The sequence below is a fragment of the Mytilus californianus genome, unplaced genomic scaffold (assembly GCF_021869535.1).
Source record: "Mytilus californianus isolate M0D057914Y unplaced genomic scaffold, xbMytCali1.0.p SCAF_7, whole genome shotgun sequence".
NCBI lineage: Eukaryota > Metazoa > Mollusca > Bivalvia > Mytilida > Mytilidae > Mytilus > Mytilus californianus.
Window position 1 is genome coordinate 111,615,754 of NW_026262723.1, and position 18,360 is coordinate 111,634,113.

Below are 18,360 nucleotides of genomic sequence, written 5' to 3' on the forward strand. Positions count from 1 at the left end.
AATACACTTTGGACCAAGATAACAATAATTTTGATTCTGATATTTTGAATTTCCTATTCTTATTAATGGGACAGAAAACTAAATGATTTCTAGTTTTACATGGAATATCTATTTCATAAAGTTATTGATTACTCACAAAGTTAAGCAAGGGAGATGAAGATGCAGAACTTATGACAGTGCTAATGACAAACACACAAGACTTTCCTGACATCTATGACAAGTTATTATCAGTGTTTATTTTCAGTTTACGTCTATTATCCAAATTTATTCACCTTTGCAGCTCTTTGCTAAACAAACAATCAGTGGAAACTGACAAAACACAGAAAGTTGTTTTTTTTAATTTTAAATGACATTTTTAATAGAAAAATAAAAAATCATGAAATATTGATGGTAAATAGCATCAACTATCATGTAAAGTTACTGAGAAACTAACCTCATCTTGAAACTTAACCAGATCACAGGAGTATGAAAATGATATCAAGGTCATACGGCATATATAGCTAAATATATGCTCCTCCCAACCAAAGTCTATCAAGTATAGGAGCTGATGAACCATTTTGGTCCTAAAAACAACCTCACCACTCAACTGTTAAATTGAAATGAGGTCAAGGCCAAATGACATATAAATGTATTACTTTCAACCAGTCTATTTGCCTTATACTGTTGACCTACTATGTAAAGTTAGTGAGAAAATGAAATGATGACAAAATAAATGACTTGAACACTAACTGAACAAAGCCTCTCATAAGTTCTTTTTCTTTAATCCAAACAGTGGACAAAAAAAAAGACAGAAAATTCTTTACAATCTATTAGCAATGTGCAGAAATATTTGAAAGATTGATTCAAGACAATTGAAATAAAATCAAAAATTATATCCAACAATTAACATTGGTAGAATGACAAAACTGGATGGTAAATTCATTGTTTTAATCAAGCGAAAAAAGTTTTTGTAAAGAACAACGAAGGAGAGTAGAATTTGTAAGATCCCATTTATTTCAAATTGTGTAAATAGAATAATCCGTAAATCATTGTCAGTTTGACTTCATCCCTTTGTCTTCTGACCTGGATTTTTGATACCAAAATAAGCAAGGACATCTGATCCTTCCTCTGGAGGGATAGTGTTGTCTTCTGTTATAAGTATTGCTGGGGGTGAAGACTGGTCAGTGTCCTCTTTAAAATAAACAGCACATTAATAAATACATAGTTCACACCATGACAGCCTAGACTACCTTAGTATAATCACAATTTGATTTAATTTCTGAGTAAAAAGAATGATTCTACAAATTAAAACTTTGTTTCTATGCAATAGAACAACAGTGTAATAGAACCACCTCCAATAAAGCTGAAAGAAAATAAGCTATTTGTATGACTAAGTTAAGTGAATTCTTCAGTGCTAATTAGAACGTCCCAACTGACAAGATAGAAAATCTATATTTATATCATTTATCCATCACCTTAAAACCTGCTTGAATGAAAACATTACATGAAAGGAGAATGAGTGAATGATTTATCAGAGAGAAAAACTTATATTTGTGATAAGTCTGAATATTTCTTCTGTCATTTTCAACCTGCTTAGAATACAGATCCTGTGTCCATGCTTTGCTTACAATCATCTGACAACACTCTGTTCTACTTTCTGTTCTGGTAATTATTACACTAACTCGAATAATTCAAGCCCTTTCCGTGTCCGATTTTCTCCCACACGAGGGCTTGAACTCCTTATGATCATTGGCCGCGTCGCCTGCTCTCTGTGAGAGAGAGCCAATCGGTGGCCATCAGGATAATGAGTCTGCGCAACTGTCTTGTAATTGTCTTACCAAACACGTGTGTTCAATTAACACAAATCCGATAATAATTAATTAACATCAATTAACATCAGTTTACATCATTTAACATCAATTAACATCCGGAACTCCTCCTTCTTTAGCTGCCAACTTAAATCAAAATTCCCATATTGCATAGCGGTGTGAATTTTCCGGTTGACGGTCTTTATCGAGGAAGACGTTCAGGCGTTAATGTAGCCTTCGTAGATCAGCGGAATATAACGACTGAATTATTCGGGTTATTATTACACCAGCCATTCAAATTCTTGCCTACACATTTTTGAAAGGTGTATTTCATTGCTACAAAACCAGAGGATCCTGAAAGGTCTTTAAAACAAAAGTACAACTAGGGTTGTCAGATCCTAGTAAGCAAAGGGTGGACACAGGTTTTGTACTTTATTCAGATAGTGTTGTTTTGAGCTGCATCAAGTCACTTTGAATGTGAAAAGCAATACAATTCTTAATACATCCCATTGACGTATTTACATTATAAGCAAATAAATCATTTGCATAATCCCTCTACCTTTACTTTAAATATTATATTAATCAACAAGATTAAATCAGACAACCCCAATCTCTTGGTGAAAAGTTTGCCTCGATTTTTGGGATTTCATGCATAACCAAACTACACGTCCTCAAACCATGATAATACCATAGTAAATTAGATCTATGAAACATATAGTTAAATACATGAATATCCAAATTCTTGCTTATTACAACAATTTTAGTGAACAATTCAAGTAAGTGGTTTCTAAGGTAAGGAAAACCAGGACTGTAATCGCACAGAAACTCTTGGACAAATTAATGAAGTTGAGTAACTAGGTCAAAGGGTCATACAAAAAATCAGGACATTTTTCACACAAAATAACTGTGGAATCAACAAATCAACTTTGCAGGTTAAGAACCATGCATACAGAAAACCATGCCATTAGCCTGCAATCCAAAACTCAAACAATACAAAATCATCTCAATCAAAACTCCAACTACAGTATGATGTCTAGCAAATCTAACAGGCTAAACTCTAGCTAAAACTCCATTCAACCAAACTCTAGGATAGTACAGTCCAAGGCCAAACAACAAAACCATTCAAATCAAACAAGAAATTCTACCTTCTTCATATTCCTCATATGATGAAGACTCCTCGTCTTCAAGGTGAGGCTCATAGCTGATCTTAGTTATGTCCCTTTTGGCAAAACCACTTTCATCTAACTCATGAAATTCTGAATCAAAGAATATAAAACTTGTCAACCAAATAAGATAAAACCCCATGAAAATATGAACACTATATAAATATAATGAAATATTAGATTAGACACCAGAAGGTCTAAAAATAATTTATATATTATTTCATGTTAATTTCAACTTCTTCATAAAGGTAGAAACTTTTTTGGGGTTTTTAACAGTTTAGTACTTAAAAAAATCCCAGACAAACAACATAAACTCCATGCAAATGGTAAGGTATATATATGAGTTATAGACACAACAATCTAACTACCATCAAACACTGACAAATCATCACAACACTAGAACTTATGTTATAACACTGCAATAAAACAACTTAATCTATGAAGACACACACTAATCTACTTATGTTCAGCCATGATTACACACTGGCTAGTGATGGGGGACAATATTATCACTCAGGTTTACCTTGCTCTGGTAAAAAGTCATCTCCTTCAAAGTCTGGTTCGTCTGATCTAAAATGTACATGCATCCTGTTTTCTTTCATGAAACCAGGGGCAGCCCTGATTTGTTGGGACTCATCGTCTTCTGAGTCACTGGACACTGTATCACTACTACTACTACTTGATACACCTTCTGCAAAGGCTGATTCTGTCATGGGGACCACTTCATCTACAGAGTATTCTTCTTCTTCTACATTTCCAGATTCATCAATGGATAATGAGCGAGTTTTGATCTTATGTACTACACGGCCACTGGTCACTTTACGTTTGATAATTGAGCCGTCTGGTTGGCGTACCTCTACTTCTTCCACGTCCTTTACAAATCTTGGTGGATCTTCATATACTTCTACAATTTCTTCTCTAGTACTACCAGGAACCTCAACTTCTCCTTCAAAAATCTCCTTTTCTGAGTCTTCTGATTTGACACTGCGATGGATATGTTTTAGAGAATGTCGTCTCATTCTGGTCACTCTATGTACAGTCCCGTCAGGTAAAATGTTTTCATCTTCATCATAATCAACAACTTCTCTCTCTGGCCCTTCTTCCTCCACTAATTCCATATTTCCAGAAACTGATGGTTGCTGCATCGTGTGCATCTTAGTGTGTCTAACAACAGTGCCATCAGGTAATGTTTCTTCATACATGCTTTGTCCACCAGATAAATTTGCATCAAATACTGCAAGGAAGGAACAAGACAAATAAGACATTGACAAGCAAGGCATGTGAAAGAGACCCCAAAAGGGTAATCAGTAAATGCTATATAACATGCAGTGTAAAAGACACATACTGTGGTAACAGTATGAATATATAAAATTTTCAGTTTTGGTTTTGTATTTGAAGAGCATTTTAATATTCATTTTTATCCTTTTTTCTAAGATCAAGACTATGACATTTCATTTTCGAAAAAAGTATAATTCTAAACCCTTTTGAGCCTCATGACTAAGTGTACATAAATAATAATAAAGGTAATAACGTGCAGGAAAGCATACACTAAAGCATGCAAAATGAAAATTTACATGTTGCACTTTTCTCTATTTTTTTCTCAAAATAATAATTATAAGCCATCATTCAAATAATTTGGTTGATATTAATACACGTGTTGTTGTGTTAAACTTACAATATAGGACTGTGTGTCATTCATTAAATCTGTCGCCAAAAATCAATTAAGCTTTATTATAACTTATATTGAATTCACAGGAAATAAATACTTGTGCATAAAATAAGGTTAAAATTTAGGTCAATGAGCCATAAGGAACACCAACTCTTGCAAATTTACAAATGTTGTTTTTTAGGACTTATTTAAACTTCTGATTGATAGATTGTTGGTGTTTTAACATCACTTTTAAGCGCCACTTTTGGGCTATTTCTTGGCGGCCAGTTTTTACTGGTGGAGGAAGTCGGAGTGCCCGGAGAAAACCACCGACCTTCGATAGTCTAAACTTCTGTCATCAAAACAAATTTCCATAGATCAGAAAAACTAGTCAATTTAGGAAAAACTCCTTTAAATACATAATGTATGTTTAGTACTGTTATAAAATAAGTCATATAAATTACTACAATCATTTTCACTGTCTTGAAAACAACTATCAATTTCCCCCATTATATTGGTCAGTATTTTTTACAGTTAACTGTTTCCTGAAACAATAGCCAGCAAAATAAAAGATAAAGCAAAAACAGTGAAAAAAGCAAAATAAATTAATGTTAATTTTTAGTGAGTTAGGTTAGTAATAAACATATAGGATATTTTAAATCAAATAATAATTACTGCTAGAACAGTTCAGCTTAATATACTTACCAATGGTTGAAACGTTTAAATTTAATTGTTATTATAATTGATGCTATAAAATTTACAGTTTGTTTTTAAATTTTATAATAATTTAGTAACAGCCTTTTAGAAATGTTAATTAATATTATCTGATATATTATAATTTTTATTGCTTTTCATCTAAAATAAAAAAGACAATCCATCCTTGCCCATGCAATAATAAAATCCCTGTAAAGTGCAAAATGTGACCTTGAACCACCTGCAATCTAAGCAACCTAGCAACATTATGATGACAAAAACACCAAAGCAACTTGTAAACAGATTTATATGGTGGGTAATAATTCAGGGGACATATTTTACCTGGTTCCAAATCACCTTTGCCGAACAAGACAGGTCGTGAAGTTATTTCATATTGTTCTTCCCTCTCGACCTGTCGTGCTAAATCATAGATCTCCTCTACAACATCTGTACCACCCATACTTGATTCAGACATTGATGATGAAAAAATTGACCTTGAACTTCCAATGGATTCTGGTTTAATCTTAGGAAGTGTTGCCTTGATTTCTACCTGAAAGTCTTCCCCTCTGTCACATTGAGTATTAAATTCTTCCTCTCTGGCATGCTGAATCTCCTCAATGTATTCCTCTCTGGCATGCTGAATCTCCTCAAAGTCTTCCTCTCTGGTATATGGAGTCTCATCAAAGCCCCATACATCTGTATCAGGAATGTTATTAAGTATTTCTTTTGAAGAGTAGCATGGTTTTGTTATGGTCTCAAACTCTTCTCCACGTTCACACTGTACAAAAATTTCCTTCCCATTCTCTGATGATGATGATGATGACGATGATGAAGAAGATGAAACAGATTCTGTCCGTCTGTTTTCACCTTTGACCTCAATATCGATTAGAGGATATTTATCCTTTATTATTTCTCCGTCATCATCAATTTTCCATGTTTTTGTTACGATCTCGTCAGGTCCAGAAAAGTCTTCTCCCTCATCTTGGTCTATTTGGTAATTTTCATCTAACATCAAATGGTCAGCTGTTAAAAGTGCATTATTCTTTAAGTTAAATAATTTGTTTATTCCAACACAGAGATAGTTAGAAATAGTTAGTAGATCCATTAGATGTTGCTAACCCTTGAAATAAAAGATGCATTCCTCCATCCATAGATAAAAGTATTCCATGCTTTGTATGACCAGTTAGTCCTTTCTGTACATCAACCTCATGCTTAAAGACATCTTTATTTTCATTCCGACATCAGATCGTAGATTTCAGTCAAACTTTATATTCAAGTTGCATAAATAGTTCTTGATTACAACACAACATATATATGTGTATATATCCAAACCTAACATAGAACTGTTAAGGTGTACACAACTCGTGCAGCAGTCATGCACAAAACTTAGAAAGTATAAAAGGACGTAGAAGAGTAAAGAAACCGAGAACTTCAATACTCAATCACGTTTATAGTGAGGATTGTTGTTACATATACAAGATCAGATGAAAACACAAACTTTCAGCAGAATACAAAAGAGAAAATATTTTCTATAATTTTTCAGTCTGATCCACAAACACATGACATACTGCACTAAAAAAATTAAGTAAACTAGCTTAAAAGGCCAATTTAAAGAATATTTGTTATTCAGTTCAAAATTTTACCACCCATAGTTTGGCTAAGACTAGTGGCTCACAGACTGATAAGCAAAGGCCTTACTGTTTGTGTGAGAGCTGTTCCAGAAAATGTGAACCATTGGGCCGATGAAGGCATTTAAATTAATCTCCTATAGGTGGTTGGTTATAAAAACAAATTTAGTAATTCTATGGTCAATGGGGCTTCTGACAAAGCATCTCCAAAATCACCCATTTTTCTGGAACAGTCCACACTAATATCAAATGATTTGTAATTTGTAGAAGTCCAGCCCAAAGTCAATTTTCCATCCAATTAAGACACAGGCATTTTCATAATAAAAAACACAGAAATTGTCATGATAAAATTTGTTATTTTAGTTTCAATATACATAAAGTTTACTGAGTAAGCAGCAGAATTAATTATAAGCTAGCAGTGAGTTATCTATACAGAGTAACATTTACCACATTCAGATTCAATATAGTCCAGTCAAGTATATATCACAATTATAAACCATGTCCATTTCAATATATTACACTGTTTAGTATATAAAGACATTAATTTACACATTTAAACCACCCCTGTGAACGATTATTAAACAGACAATTTATTGTTCATATTATGATATAAATAACAGATACCAGTTATATAACCTTTAAATTCATACATTATACAAATTGCCTTATCACCCAAATCAAATTACTATTCAATATCTATAAATACTTAATAATTTACATAAACATCTGATTTTTTTTCTTTTGTTGTGTTTTCCCAAACTATATTATTTCTTTAGTTAATTAATATAAATAATTCTTTACTGAGAATTTTACATTTGAATTCTTCCATAATAAATGTCTTCATTTCAGATATTCCAATAATTACTGATTATAACATAAAGTATGTTCCAAAAAGTTATTCATCCTATTGAAGAAAATAAAGATTTGAAGTAAAGCATTAGAGATACACTAGGAAAAGAGTCAAAGATAATATTTTAAACATTTTCAAACTATATTTGAAAGACTAAACCTAGAAGTGCAGATTAACTACTGTAAATTCAGAAATTATTGCTTGCATTTATTATTGCGATTTTTGACGAATGGACAAAAATGCAAGATTAATTATTGCGATTTCAGAAACATCTGCCTACAGATATGTGCACCAGATTTCAGAATGCGAGTTCTTATTATTGCGATACTCGTGGAGTCGCATAATATTCGCATTAATAAAAACCTCGCAATAATTTCTGAATTTACAGTATCAATAAATTTCCAGGATTTTGTATAACATTGTCTCTTCTTCGTTTGATGAAATCTATATATATTATCTCCCCTCTTCCTATCTTAACACTTTATTCTCTCCCTTTTTCTATTTAAGCACTTAATTTTCTCTCCCCTATCCCTATTTTAGTCTTTTATTATTCTCTCCTCTCCCTATCTGAGCACTTCAATATTATCTACCCTTTCCCTATTTCAACTTAAAATATTTTCTCCCTCTATTATTATTCTCTCCCCTCTCCCTATTTTAACACTTAAATATTCTCTCCACTTTCCCTATGTTTGCACTTTATTATTCTCCCTCCTTTCCAAATCATATCTACCACTATTCATTATACTCTCCACTTTCCCTATTCTAACACATTCTAACACTTTATCAAAATACATTTTCAAGTAAATCAAAAGCAAACCGACACATCAACAGCAGAAAACAAAAATGACTGAATCTAAGAAGCCTTAAATCCAGTGCTACATGTATATTAATCAGATCAATAAAATGTTAATACAGAGATTACCCCTTCACTCATCTCTCAATCTTAAGTAAAAATACCTTGTGTTTCAGTTTCTACAGTACTTGGTCCATCTCTATTAAGCAATTTTTTCTTCTCTACAGTTTCAAATCGTTCTTGACGTTCCACCTGCGATAACACCCTAGCGCTACTATCTTGACCTTCGCTAGATGATCCAGAACTGTAACCCCCACTTTCAGAGCCAGAACTACCTTTTCTCTTAGGTGATTTAAGACCTGTACTAGATGAGCTTGATGTTCTAGATTCGGGAAGTTTTTCTATACTTTGACCCTCTACTTCAGTTTCTTGAACAGTTGTCTTTGGTCTTTCCTCTTTTATTTTAATGACAGTTGTCTGAGTAATACTAACTTCACATCCAGGTCGTGAATCCTCATCATCAGAACTAGATGGAGACTCTGATCCAACCATCTCCTCTGACTGTTTAGACGATGGTATTTGGCTAGTAACAACTTCTGTTTTGGTAACTTCTATCACCTCTTTTTTAACATCAGACTTCTCATCTTCACTAGATGAACTAGAAGATGAAGAGGATGATCTAGGTTTGATCTCCTTATCTATTTGGTCAGTTGTTTGCTTGGGAGAAGTTAATTGGGGTCCAGATGGTTTCCTTACTTCTACTACCTTTTCTTGCACATCAATTGTTTGCTCTGTTCTTTCAATTTCCTTGTCTGAGACTGATGACATTGAAGAAGATGATGTTGACCTTGTCCTGTCTGGTCTCACATCTGCAATAAGCTCTCTTTTATCCTCAGATATTTCAACAAGTTTAGACGCAGGAATGTCATCTCTTTCAAACACAATCTGTGGTTCAGTGGCCTCTAAAACATCTTTTGTGTCCTCTTTCCTTTCAGTATCTTGACCCCCAGATGAACTACTTGATGATGATCCAGATCTAGTTCTGACCTCACCTAGGACTTCTTTCTCTCCTTCAGTTTGTTTAGTGGGTGGAATCCTATTACCAGTGGCTTTTATGACCTCTTGTTTTTCCATCTCAACAGTTTCTTCACCTCTTTCAACATCTTGTTCTGAAGCTGATGAATTACTAGATGATGATGATCTTGGTTTAACCTTCTCAACAACTTCTTTCCTTTCTTCTGTTATCTCAATTTGTTTAGTTTGAGGAACCTGTTCTCCATCAGATTTTGTAGCCTCTTTTTCAATTTCACCCCTTTCTACACTTTTCTCAGATGCAGATGAACTACTTGATGATGATCCAGATCTAGTTCTGACCTCACCTAGGACTTCTTTCTCTCCTTCAGTTTGTTTAGTGGGTGGAATCCTATTACCAGTGGCTTTTATGACCTCTTGTTTTTCCATCTCAACAGTTTCTTCACCTCTTTCAACATCTTGTTCTGAAGCTGATGAATTACTAGATGATAATGACCTTGGTTTAACCTTCTCAACAACTTCTTTCCTTTCTTCTGTTATCTCAATTTGTTTAGTTTGAGGAACCTGTTCTCCATCATATTTTGTAGCCTCTTTTTCAATTTCACCCCTTTCTACACTTTTCTCAGATGCAGAAGAACCACTTGATGATGATCTAGATCTTGATTTGACTTCCTGTGTAATCTCTTTCTGTTTTACTGGTAGCTGCTGGTCTCTAATGGCATCTCCTGGTTGCTCTACTGTTACCTTGTTTTCTTCTTTCCTCACCTCCTCAATGTCCACTGTACTAGGTGGAGGTCTTACTTTGCTATCAGTTTCATCTTCTGAGCTTGAACTGGAAGAACTTTTTCTTTTTGCTTGATCAATTATTGCCCTTATGTTGGTTTCCTGTTTAGGTTTACTACCATCTCCCAAAGTTTCATCTTTGATCTCCTCATTTTCAGTGATAGTAACTTTCTTTGTTTCTTGTGGTATTCCTTCAACCTCTTTGTCAGATTCATAATCAGAAGATGACGAAGAGGAAGATGTTGTCATTTTTCTTTTACGTGTCACATCATGTCCCTCTGGCATTAAATCCTCTCTCAGACTTTCAACTATTTGTGCCATGTCTGGTTCAACTTGTCCTGCCTCATACTGTTGTTGTTGAACAGATGCTGTACCAGTCGGTTTTTGACGTGCGTCATAGTCAACTCCTCCAATAGGTGGAGCTGCTGCTTGAAGAGTTTCGGTTTCTTGTACAATATCCTCTTTAAACACAATTTCTGGTAAGACACCTGAAAATTGAATTAGTGCAAATATTAAAAACAGTGCACAACAAGACATTCTGACAAATACATGCTAGACAACATACATTGGTATTTATATAATTATCAAACAGGTTTAATGAGGCTTTGTAAGGTAAAGCATTACCGAGATTGTTTATGATGATCTATCAAAACTCTTTCATTTGTGTTTATAGCTATAGGAAACTTTAGGGTAAGTCATCTAATGCATCTACATTATACAAAAGTTATTCTAGAAGACTCAACAGTACAAAACTTTGAACCGGAGCTTTCCGATATCCTTGTTTTATCCAAACCCCTTCATAAAGTGTTATGTACGTCTTTATTCAAGAATAACTCTTACAAAATCTAGAAGTATCAAATGAATTTTATAGGAAGCATGCTGTTAATTTAATTTTGATTAAAAAATCATGCAAAGTCTTCAGAAATAAATTTGATTTCATGGTATCCCTCAAAAACAATTCATGCTTCCTGACTACTGAAATAAGGAAAAAAGTTAGTTAATAAGAAGATAAAAGTAGCTGATACATACGGTGCTGATCCATAATTATAATGAGATATGATGGTGGCCATGATTATAGCTCTCTCTCTCTCAGCCAAGCAGTGACAGCAGCCTAGAAGTTCTGGAGCAGAAGCTGATCTCTCACTGGCTAATGACTAAGGATACAAGCTACTAGCTAGTCTCTAATTAGTAATTGGGGATAATTGTCTATAGCTTGTTCATCGTGGATCTTTAAGGAGTTACAAAATATAATAGCTGGTCCCCGATTGGATTCTTTGGAATTTGCTATTAGCTGGTCCTTTATTGGTCATTTTGTAGACAGAAAAGTAACTAGCTGGTCTCTTATGGCTTGATTGGATAATTGCTTCTAGCTTGTCCCTCATAGGTCATTTTGTAGATATGAAAGTTACTAGCAGGTTTCTTGATGTGTTGCTAGGGATATATGCTACTAGCTTGTCCCCAAGTTGTTATTTAGTAGAGGTATTTGCAACTACTAGAGACCAGAATGGTAACTATCTTGGAATACTAGTTATTCCGTACAATAAGCTACCATTTGTGCAGCAGACTATTAGACAGCATCAGATAAGTTATGTCTGATCACTCATTACATTCTAACTGTATTAAGTAAGCTACTAGCAAGAAATATTTTCAAGCTATAGATATAAAGTTTTGGTGGTAGTAGTGACAAGTTATATTTTAAAGTTTGGGAACAAAGCTAATTATTCATTGTTATGTCCAACACAGTTATACTTCCATTTTAATTGTTTTAAATCGTCTTTTTTCTATGTCTTAAGCTTGTCCAACGAAAACCATTTTAAATTGTGTACATTTGTTTTTATTTTGTATGTGCTTATATACCAGTACACACAGAATGTTTGATTCATATTTTTTTTCATTACAGACATCAAGTGAGTGAAAGCCAGAAAAACTTTAGAAGTCTTTGTTTAAATTGTACCAATTTATCTGTATTTATAACTATATTTGAGGAAATGCAAGATGACTAATATTACTATGACACATGGGGTAAAGTTGTGTAGTTCTTGTATCTTTCTTTATAATCTCTTGGAGCACCAGACAATTGTGTCAATGATAAGTCAATATCTCTTCAATCATAGATGTATAAACACATACATATGGGTTTATACATCTATGCTTCAACAACACATAATGATATGCATATACAATAGAAGGAATTTTTTTACAAGAGTTTCCCTGAACTTGTGTCAAAAGGCTCCCAGGTCCTAAATTATCTGGCAATTTTTTTCTCATTAAATTCTACTTAATCTTAATCTGTTATTAAGTGGAGTTTTTAATTTGGTTGAGTAGTGAAGGAGACTTGATGATGTTTTCCTTTGTTGTCCTGTTTAGAAAAATATTCCTAGTTGTTGGCCATCTTGAATGTCAAATTGAGTTAAAATTCAGTTATTCCAAGGAAAAGCATTGAAGACTGTTTTATGATGACAAGCATGACTGCCATGTGATTAATAGGTGTTTTCCCCCATTTACAAATTTGGCTTTGATATCACACGTATTTTCCTCCTATGTGACTTTGTTCACTATGTAACTCCTGTCATATTGTGATTACTATATGGTAAGATGTCTACCTATCATTGACAAATATATTTTGGATTATAGGCATTTTCCCATTTGAATGGTTTTACACTAGTAATTTTTGGGGCCCTTTATAGCTTGCTGTTCGGTGTGAGCCAAGGCTCCTTGTTGAAGACCGTACTTTGACCTATAATGGTTTACTTTTATAAATTTTGACTTGGATGGAGAGTTGTCTCATTGGCACTCATACCACATCTTCTTATATCTATATGTCTTTTGTTTACAAGTTGCTAGGATTACTGTCTCATTACCATACTTCCATGATTCTTTTTATTGACATTACATCAAAGGTTAGTTATAAAAGCCTTGTAATACTTGGAATAAGTTTGTACTTTCTATAAGCACCTTATGAGTGTCAATGCTTATTCCAGATTTAATAAACATTATAATACCCTAATGTCACTACTACCAATGTACACTGCTTCATAGATGATTACCAGCTATAAAACAGAGATACACGTAGAGTAAGTGAGGATTATATCTGTAGTATTGTAAGCATTGTATTGTTTCTAGAGATTCAAATCATGGTATAGATATAAGCAATACAGAAGGTGCAGTATGTTGGTACCAGTTCTAAGAAGATCATGAGCTTAATAGAGCAGTACGAGTCTGTTTCATGAGCACTAAGAACTGGTAGCTTCAATCCAAGTATCAGAATACTATTACAAGCAGGAAACTAGTCCAAAGTCAGATAGAGGCTATACTGAACTGTCCAATCAAACATTACAAGCAATAAACTAGTCCAAAGTCAGATAGAGGCTATACTGAACTGCCCAATCAAACTGCTCAAAACAAGACAACCAACAACCTCAAAAACTAATATTCCAATCCGACACAGAGATGCTTAAAAAGTCCCTTTCTTCTAACATTTTTTAATTTCCTAACTGTTCAAAAATGCTCCTAAGATTTCTATAAATTTGTTTATATTTGTTTAAAGACTGTTAATTTATGTAAGTTATGTTCTTTTGATTAAAACTTGTCAAATTTTTACTTAAATGATTATTTTTTACACCTAAAATATCAAATGTCCTGTGAAATAGACATACATAAACGTCATAATTATCTGCAAGTCTAAACCAAAAGTTGAAATGTATTATTTCTGAACATTTCTTTTTTTCATTGAGAAAAGTATAATGATCCAATGCTTAGTGATCTCAGAGTTAGTTTTGTTAGATATCTTGTTTTAGTTATGGTCAGAAATGAACAAGGAAATGAAAAGTCACACTCATGCAAAAATAGTATACTAAAAAAGCAAACAAAATGAACAAGTAATCAGCAAAGAAAGTGAACTAAAGTGAAATAAGCATTGACACAAAATAAAGCTAATCAACCAAAATGATGAAAGCATAACATTCTGGTCTGCTCATTGTAGAAAGTGTCCTTTAAAACCATCACTACTCTCAGGTATTCACTATTCTAAATTCATTTAACTATGCTAAAGTATTTTTTTGTTTTTGTTAGAATAATTTAGTAGGCTAACAAAAAAAACCCAGCCAAACACCAAAATAGGAAACAAAAGAAACTAAATAAAATGCAAATGAGAGAAACAAGTGAAAAAAAACTTGGTTAAATTTTATTTCTTTTACCTGTACAATTAAGCACCTCATTTCTAATTACTAGCAACAAAAAAAACATTTAAGGAAACAACAAAATAGAGAATAATTATTAAGAAATGCAACTTTCCGTAAGATAACTCTTCAAGCATCAGATAGACATATTAAAGCTTGACCTTGAAAGAGAACTGGTGACCTTGAGCAGTGATTGGACAGCCATTCAATGACAATGAGCAAAGCAGATTGCCAAACAAAACAATGCAAAAAATGAGATGCTTTCTCCAATTTTATTGGATTTATTAAATGCCACAAACACAGATTAGTGCAAAAAGCTTAATAAGACAAAGATTGTTCATGTTTACATCAAGTTATCTTTTACAAACACAAATGGTAAGACATGCATGTTACTGGTAAATAAATTACAGATAGAAAGTTTGTAGTCTTTAAAAAAGTGTGTTTAAATTCTGTTATTTACAGCAGTGTCGAGCTGTCCCAAAATATATATGTTGAACTCTCACATCAAATAAACCCATGCTTTAATTTACATTTCTATTAGTAATTCTTTTTAACTAAACTAACCATGCTGTTAAACCTTCAACCTTTTCATATAGTTTACTTCAATCTTTCTACTTCTGCATTTTATTTTCCAGTTCATTTAAGTTAAGTTTGGTACAAAAGTTACATAAATTGATTTTACTGGTGAAAACTAGAGTCCCCCCCCCCCCCCTCCCCAAAAAAAAAAAAAAAATAGGAAATAATTATAGAAACACTGTTCATATCTCTTTGTTCCAAAATTTTTCTTATACAAACCTATTTGCAAATATATTTGACAGTATTTTTAAAAAAAATTTAAAAAATGTACAAGTTCTTTCTTTCAGTAAGACTAAATCTGAGAGGCATAATTGATATACACTTTGTACATAGGCCTTTAAATTTTGATAAATAAATAAAAGTGTTTCTTATAATTTCTATTTTAACATCTTCTAACATCTAAGTATTAACAACCAACCCTAAAATATATTTTTTGAGAAGAGATATAAGCAGGCTCTATTGAAAGGTCTTCCTAAATTACACAAACTTTACACAGCAATATATATGAAGCTTTTGGATAAAATTTTCAATATAATCATGTGAATATCATGATTACATCAAAAAAATTCCAACATACATTTATCATTTCTATCTTATATCATAAACATTGGCAGTGATTCCTTTCTGTAATTGTATCAAAAAGCAATTTTTTTCATGTCCCTGACTTCTGAGTATTTGTTTAAAAACAACTTAAATTCAAGCTCACTTAAAGCAATTAAAAAAAAACCATTAAGCTCACTTTAGCAATACCAAATAAATGGTTCAAATCACAGTAAAATTTAGACAAAAACTACTGATTTGATAAAACTTCAACTGGAGATATAATCTGGATAAACAATAACATTTTAATTAACATTAACTAAAGATAAACTGTTCTTTGTCAGGTAGAATTAAAAATTTTGGTAGCTGCCTCATGAAAAATATTGTAATTTGTTATAGACCTGACGTTCTTGTACATGCAACTATTCTTGTTGTTGACTTATTGTATAAACTAAAAATTTTGTGAGAGGCTTTAAGTCTGAGATGTATACACCTCACGAAATCTCGAAAAAAAACACTCACAAATTACTTCGGGAAAATCGTAGGTAAATTGAACATGCTTCAAACAATCTTTTTTGTTTGCATGTTTTAAACTTATTTGACAAGACTTTCATTATTTATATAGAAAATCATTCAACAGGCATCTGAATTTTATATTAAAGTTAATTTAATAATTTAATTACTGATCACTTATTTTGCCTTAACCCATTATAAAAGATAAAATGTAAAAAATTAAAATATAAAATACTGTAAAATATTTCTATATTTGAGGTATAAAAAGCTTTCAAGCTAAAATTGAATTGCACTGGTTTGAAATGTATACAACCCTACAACCTTCTTAAAATATACTAAAATATAAAACTACCATATAATATCTGCATGTTTATACTTGATACATTGAAAAAAAAAACAACATTCACATGAAGTATTATTGGGATAAAAATTCGGCAAATTATATATTGTAAAATGTTGTGGTTATGTAAATATATTAGTACGTATTGTAAAAATTTTGTAACATCTGTTTGTAAAATGTTTCCCTTAAATAACTCACATCTACAGCAGTTCTAGTCCTCTTTCTCTTAATCTTAAATCAAAACGTCAAACTTTTACATTTGAATAAATTTTAAAATTTGAACAAATTGATTATTTAGAATCAATTAAAAGATGTAATCAAATGATCTTTTTAGATTTCTAAATCAATGTTTGACTTTTAATTAATGAAGTCAACACAAGTCATATAAGTTATCGTTCTACAGATGTGAATAATTCAAAGGAAGTAACTACAACCATAATAAACATATTATCCCTATTTGCCATTTTCAGTTCATTTCACCAAAATAAACAAATTTTGACATAACAGACAACCATATAACACAGAAGACAATTAACATATTACACACCAGTTTCATCTGCTGTCTGGGACTCTGTTGTTCCGTCACCCACAGACAGACGGGCAGCAAGTGTGTCCAGAGAAGTTTCACGGGTTTCTTCTGTAATGAAAAAATTAACAATGATTACTAACTTTGTTTGTCCCCGGTTGTCAGAAAATATTTTTGATATCTGTTATTCCTCACTGTAATAATTTACATTATGATAGAAATAAAATGTGTGCAGCAAGAATAAAATAAATCTGTAAACACTATAAACCAAACTAAAACAAATCTTCAGCATTTAATAATCCATTTGCATATATTATTAACTGTTTATAACTATTATGAGATTCAAGCAAGGTATTTTATTAAGTAACTAATTAAAACAAATTAATTAAAATTATGCATATCATTAATTGCCATACTTTGTAACAGTAATATACAACAACAATACACTGATTACAATGATAATGTTTATATGAAGATAGATTTGAGTTGAGAAACGGACAGGAACAGATCTAGATGAATATTTCCTGTCTGCACTGACAACTTATGACCCTTAACCTCTTGTTCTGCCTCCTTTGATGTTAGTGTCACTTTGGAATGGAAAATTATTACTGTTATTCAACTGCTGGTTATGATATGCCACATTGTAGAAAGGTTATAGATGGAAAATAATATAAATATGGCACTACCATGATCAGGTGAAATTAGATTGACAAATATTTATTACATTTTTGCAATTTCATTATAAGAGTTAGATTATAAGATTTCAGAAATTCAGCAAAATTCTTGTCAATGTTTTAGTTTCAACAAAACCTTAGACCTTGGAAATGTGTTACTCACTTAATAGTTGGCTTACAAATTTTGGCAAATGTTTGATCGTAAATGTTGTGAATGGATATAATTTTGAAAGAGAACAATTTATGATACTTAACTCAAAATAGTTAATATGATAATGATGTTAATGAAATTTACAATATTAAAATGTAACTGCTCTGGTTTTACAACAAACAATCCTGAATTTTATCAAGAAGTATCATGATCTATTGAAATTCAACATTATTCATGCAATGAACACAGGTTCAATGTTACAATATTTATCTCTGTATTACAATATGAGTTATTCCTTCTTTAACATTCTTGAAGACTAAAGGAAATAAACTCTCTAGTATTTTGGATGTTAGAAAAATAAAATCCAAGCTTACTATCTGATGGAAAATGAACGAAAGTGCCTTAGATGTGAGTTTACATCATACCCTTGCATTAACATAAGAGTTAAGCAAGATTGTACCCCCCTCTTCCCCCCTAAAATAAAT

At 32.2% G+C, this 18,360-nt stretch overlaps 1 protein-coding gene across 50 annotated transcripts in view; it reads right to left on the reverse strand.

Annotated features, from left to right (window-relative positions):
- LOC127708564 (ankyrin-2-like) overlaps positions 1 to 18,360 on the reverse strand; it is a 192,752-nt gene that overhangs the window by 38,743 nt on the left and 135,649 nt on the right. For 39 of the 50 annotated variants that reach the window (XM_052213477.1, XM_052213528.1, XM_052213491.1 and 36 more), the window contains 5 exons: positions 17,072 to 17,161; positions 8,727 to 10,865; positions 5,634 to 6,314; positions 3,474 to 4,184; positions 2,933 to 3,043 (listed from right to left, as the gene is read on the reverse strand). In XM_052213477.1, the coding sequence (XP_052069437.1) occupies positions 2,933 to 3,043; positions 3,474 to 4,184; positions 5,634 to 6,314; positions 8,727 to 10,865; positions 17,072 to 17,161 (3,732 nt within the window). The remainder of the gene's footprint in view (positions 1 to 2,932; positions 3,044 to 3,473; positions 4,185 to 5,633; positions 6,315 to 8,726; positions 10,866 to 17,071; positions 17,162 to 18,360) is intronic. The other 11 variants (XM_052213523.1, XM_052213522.1, XM_052213521.1 and 8 more) reach the window with 5 other exon arrangements.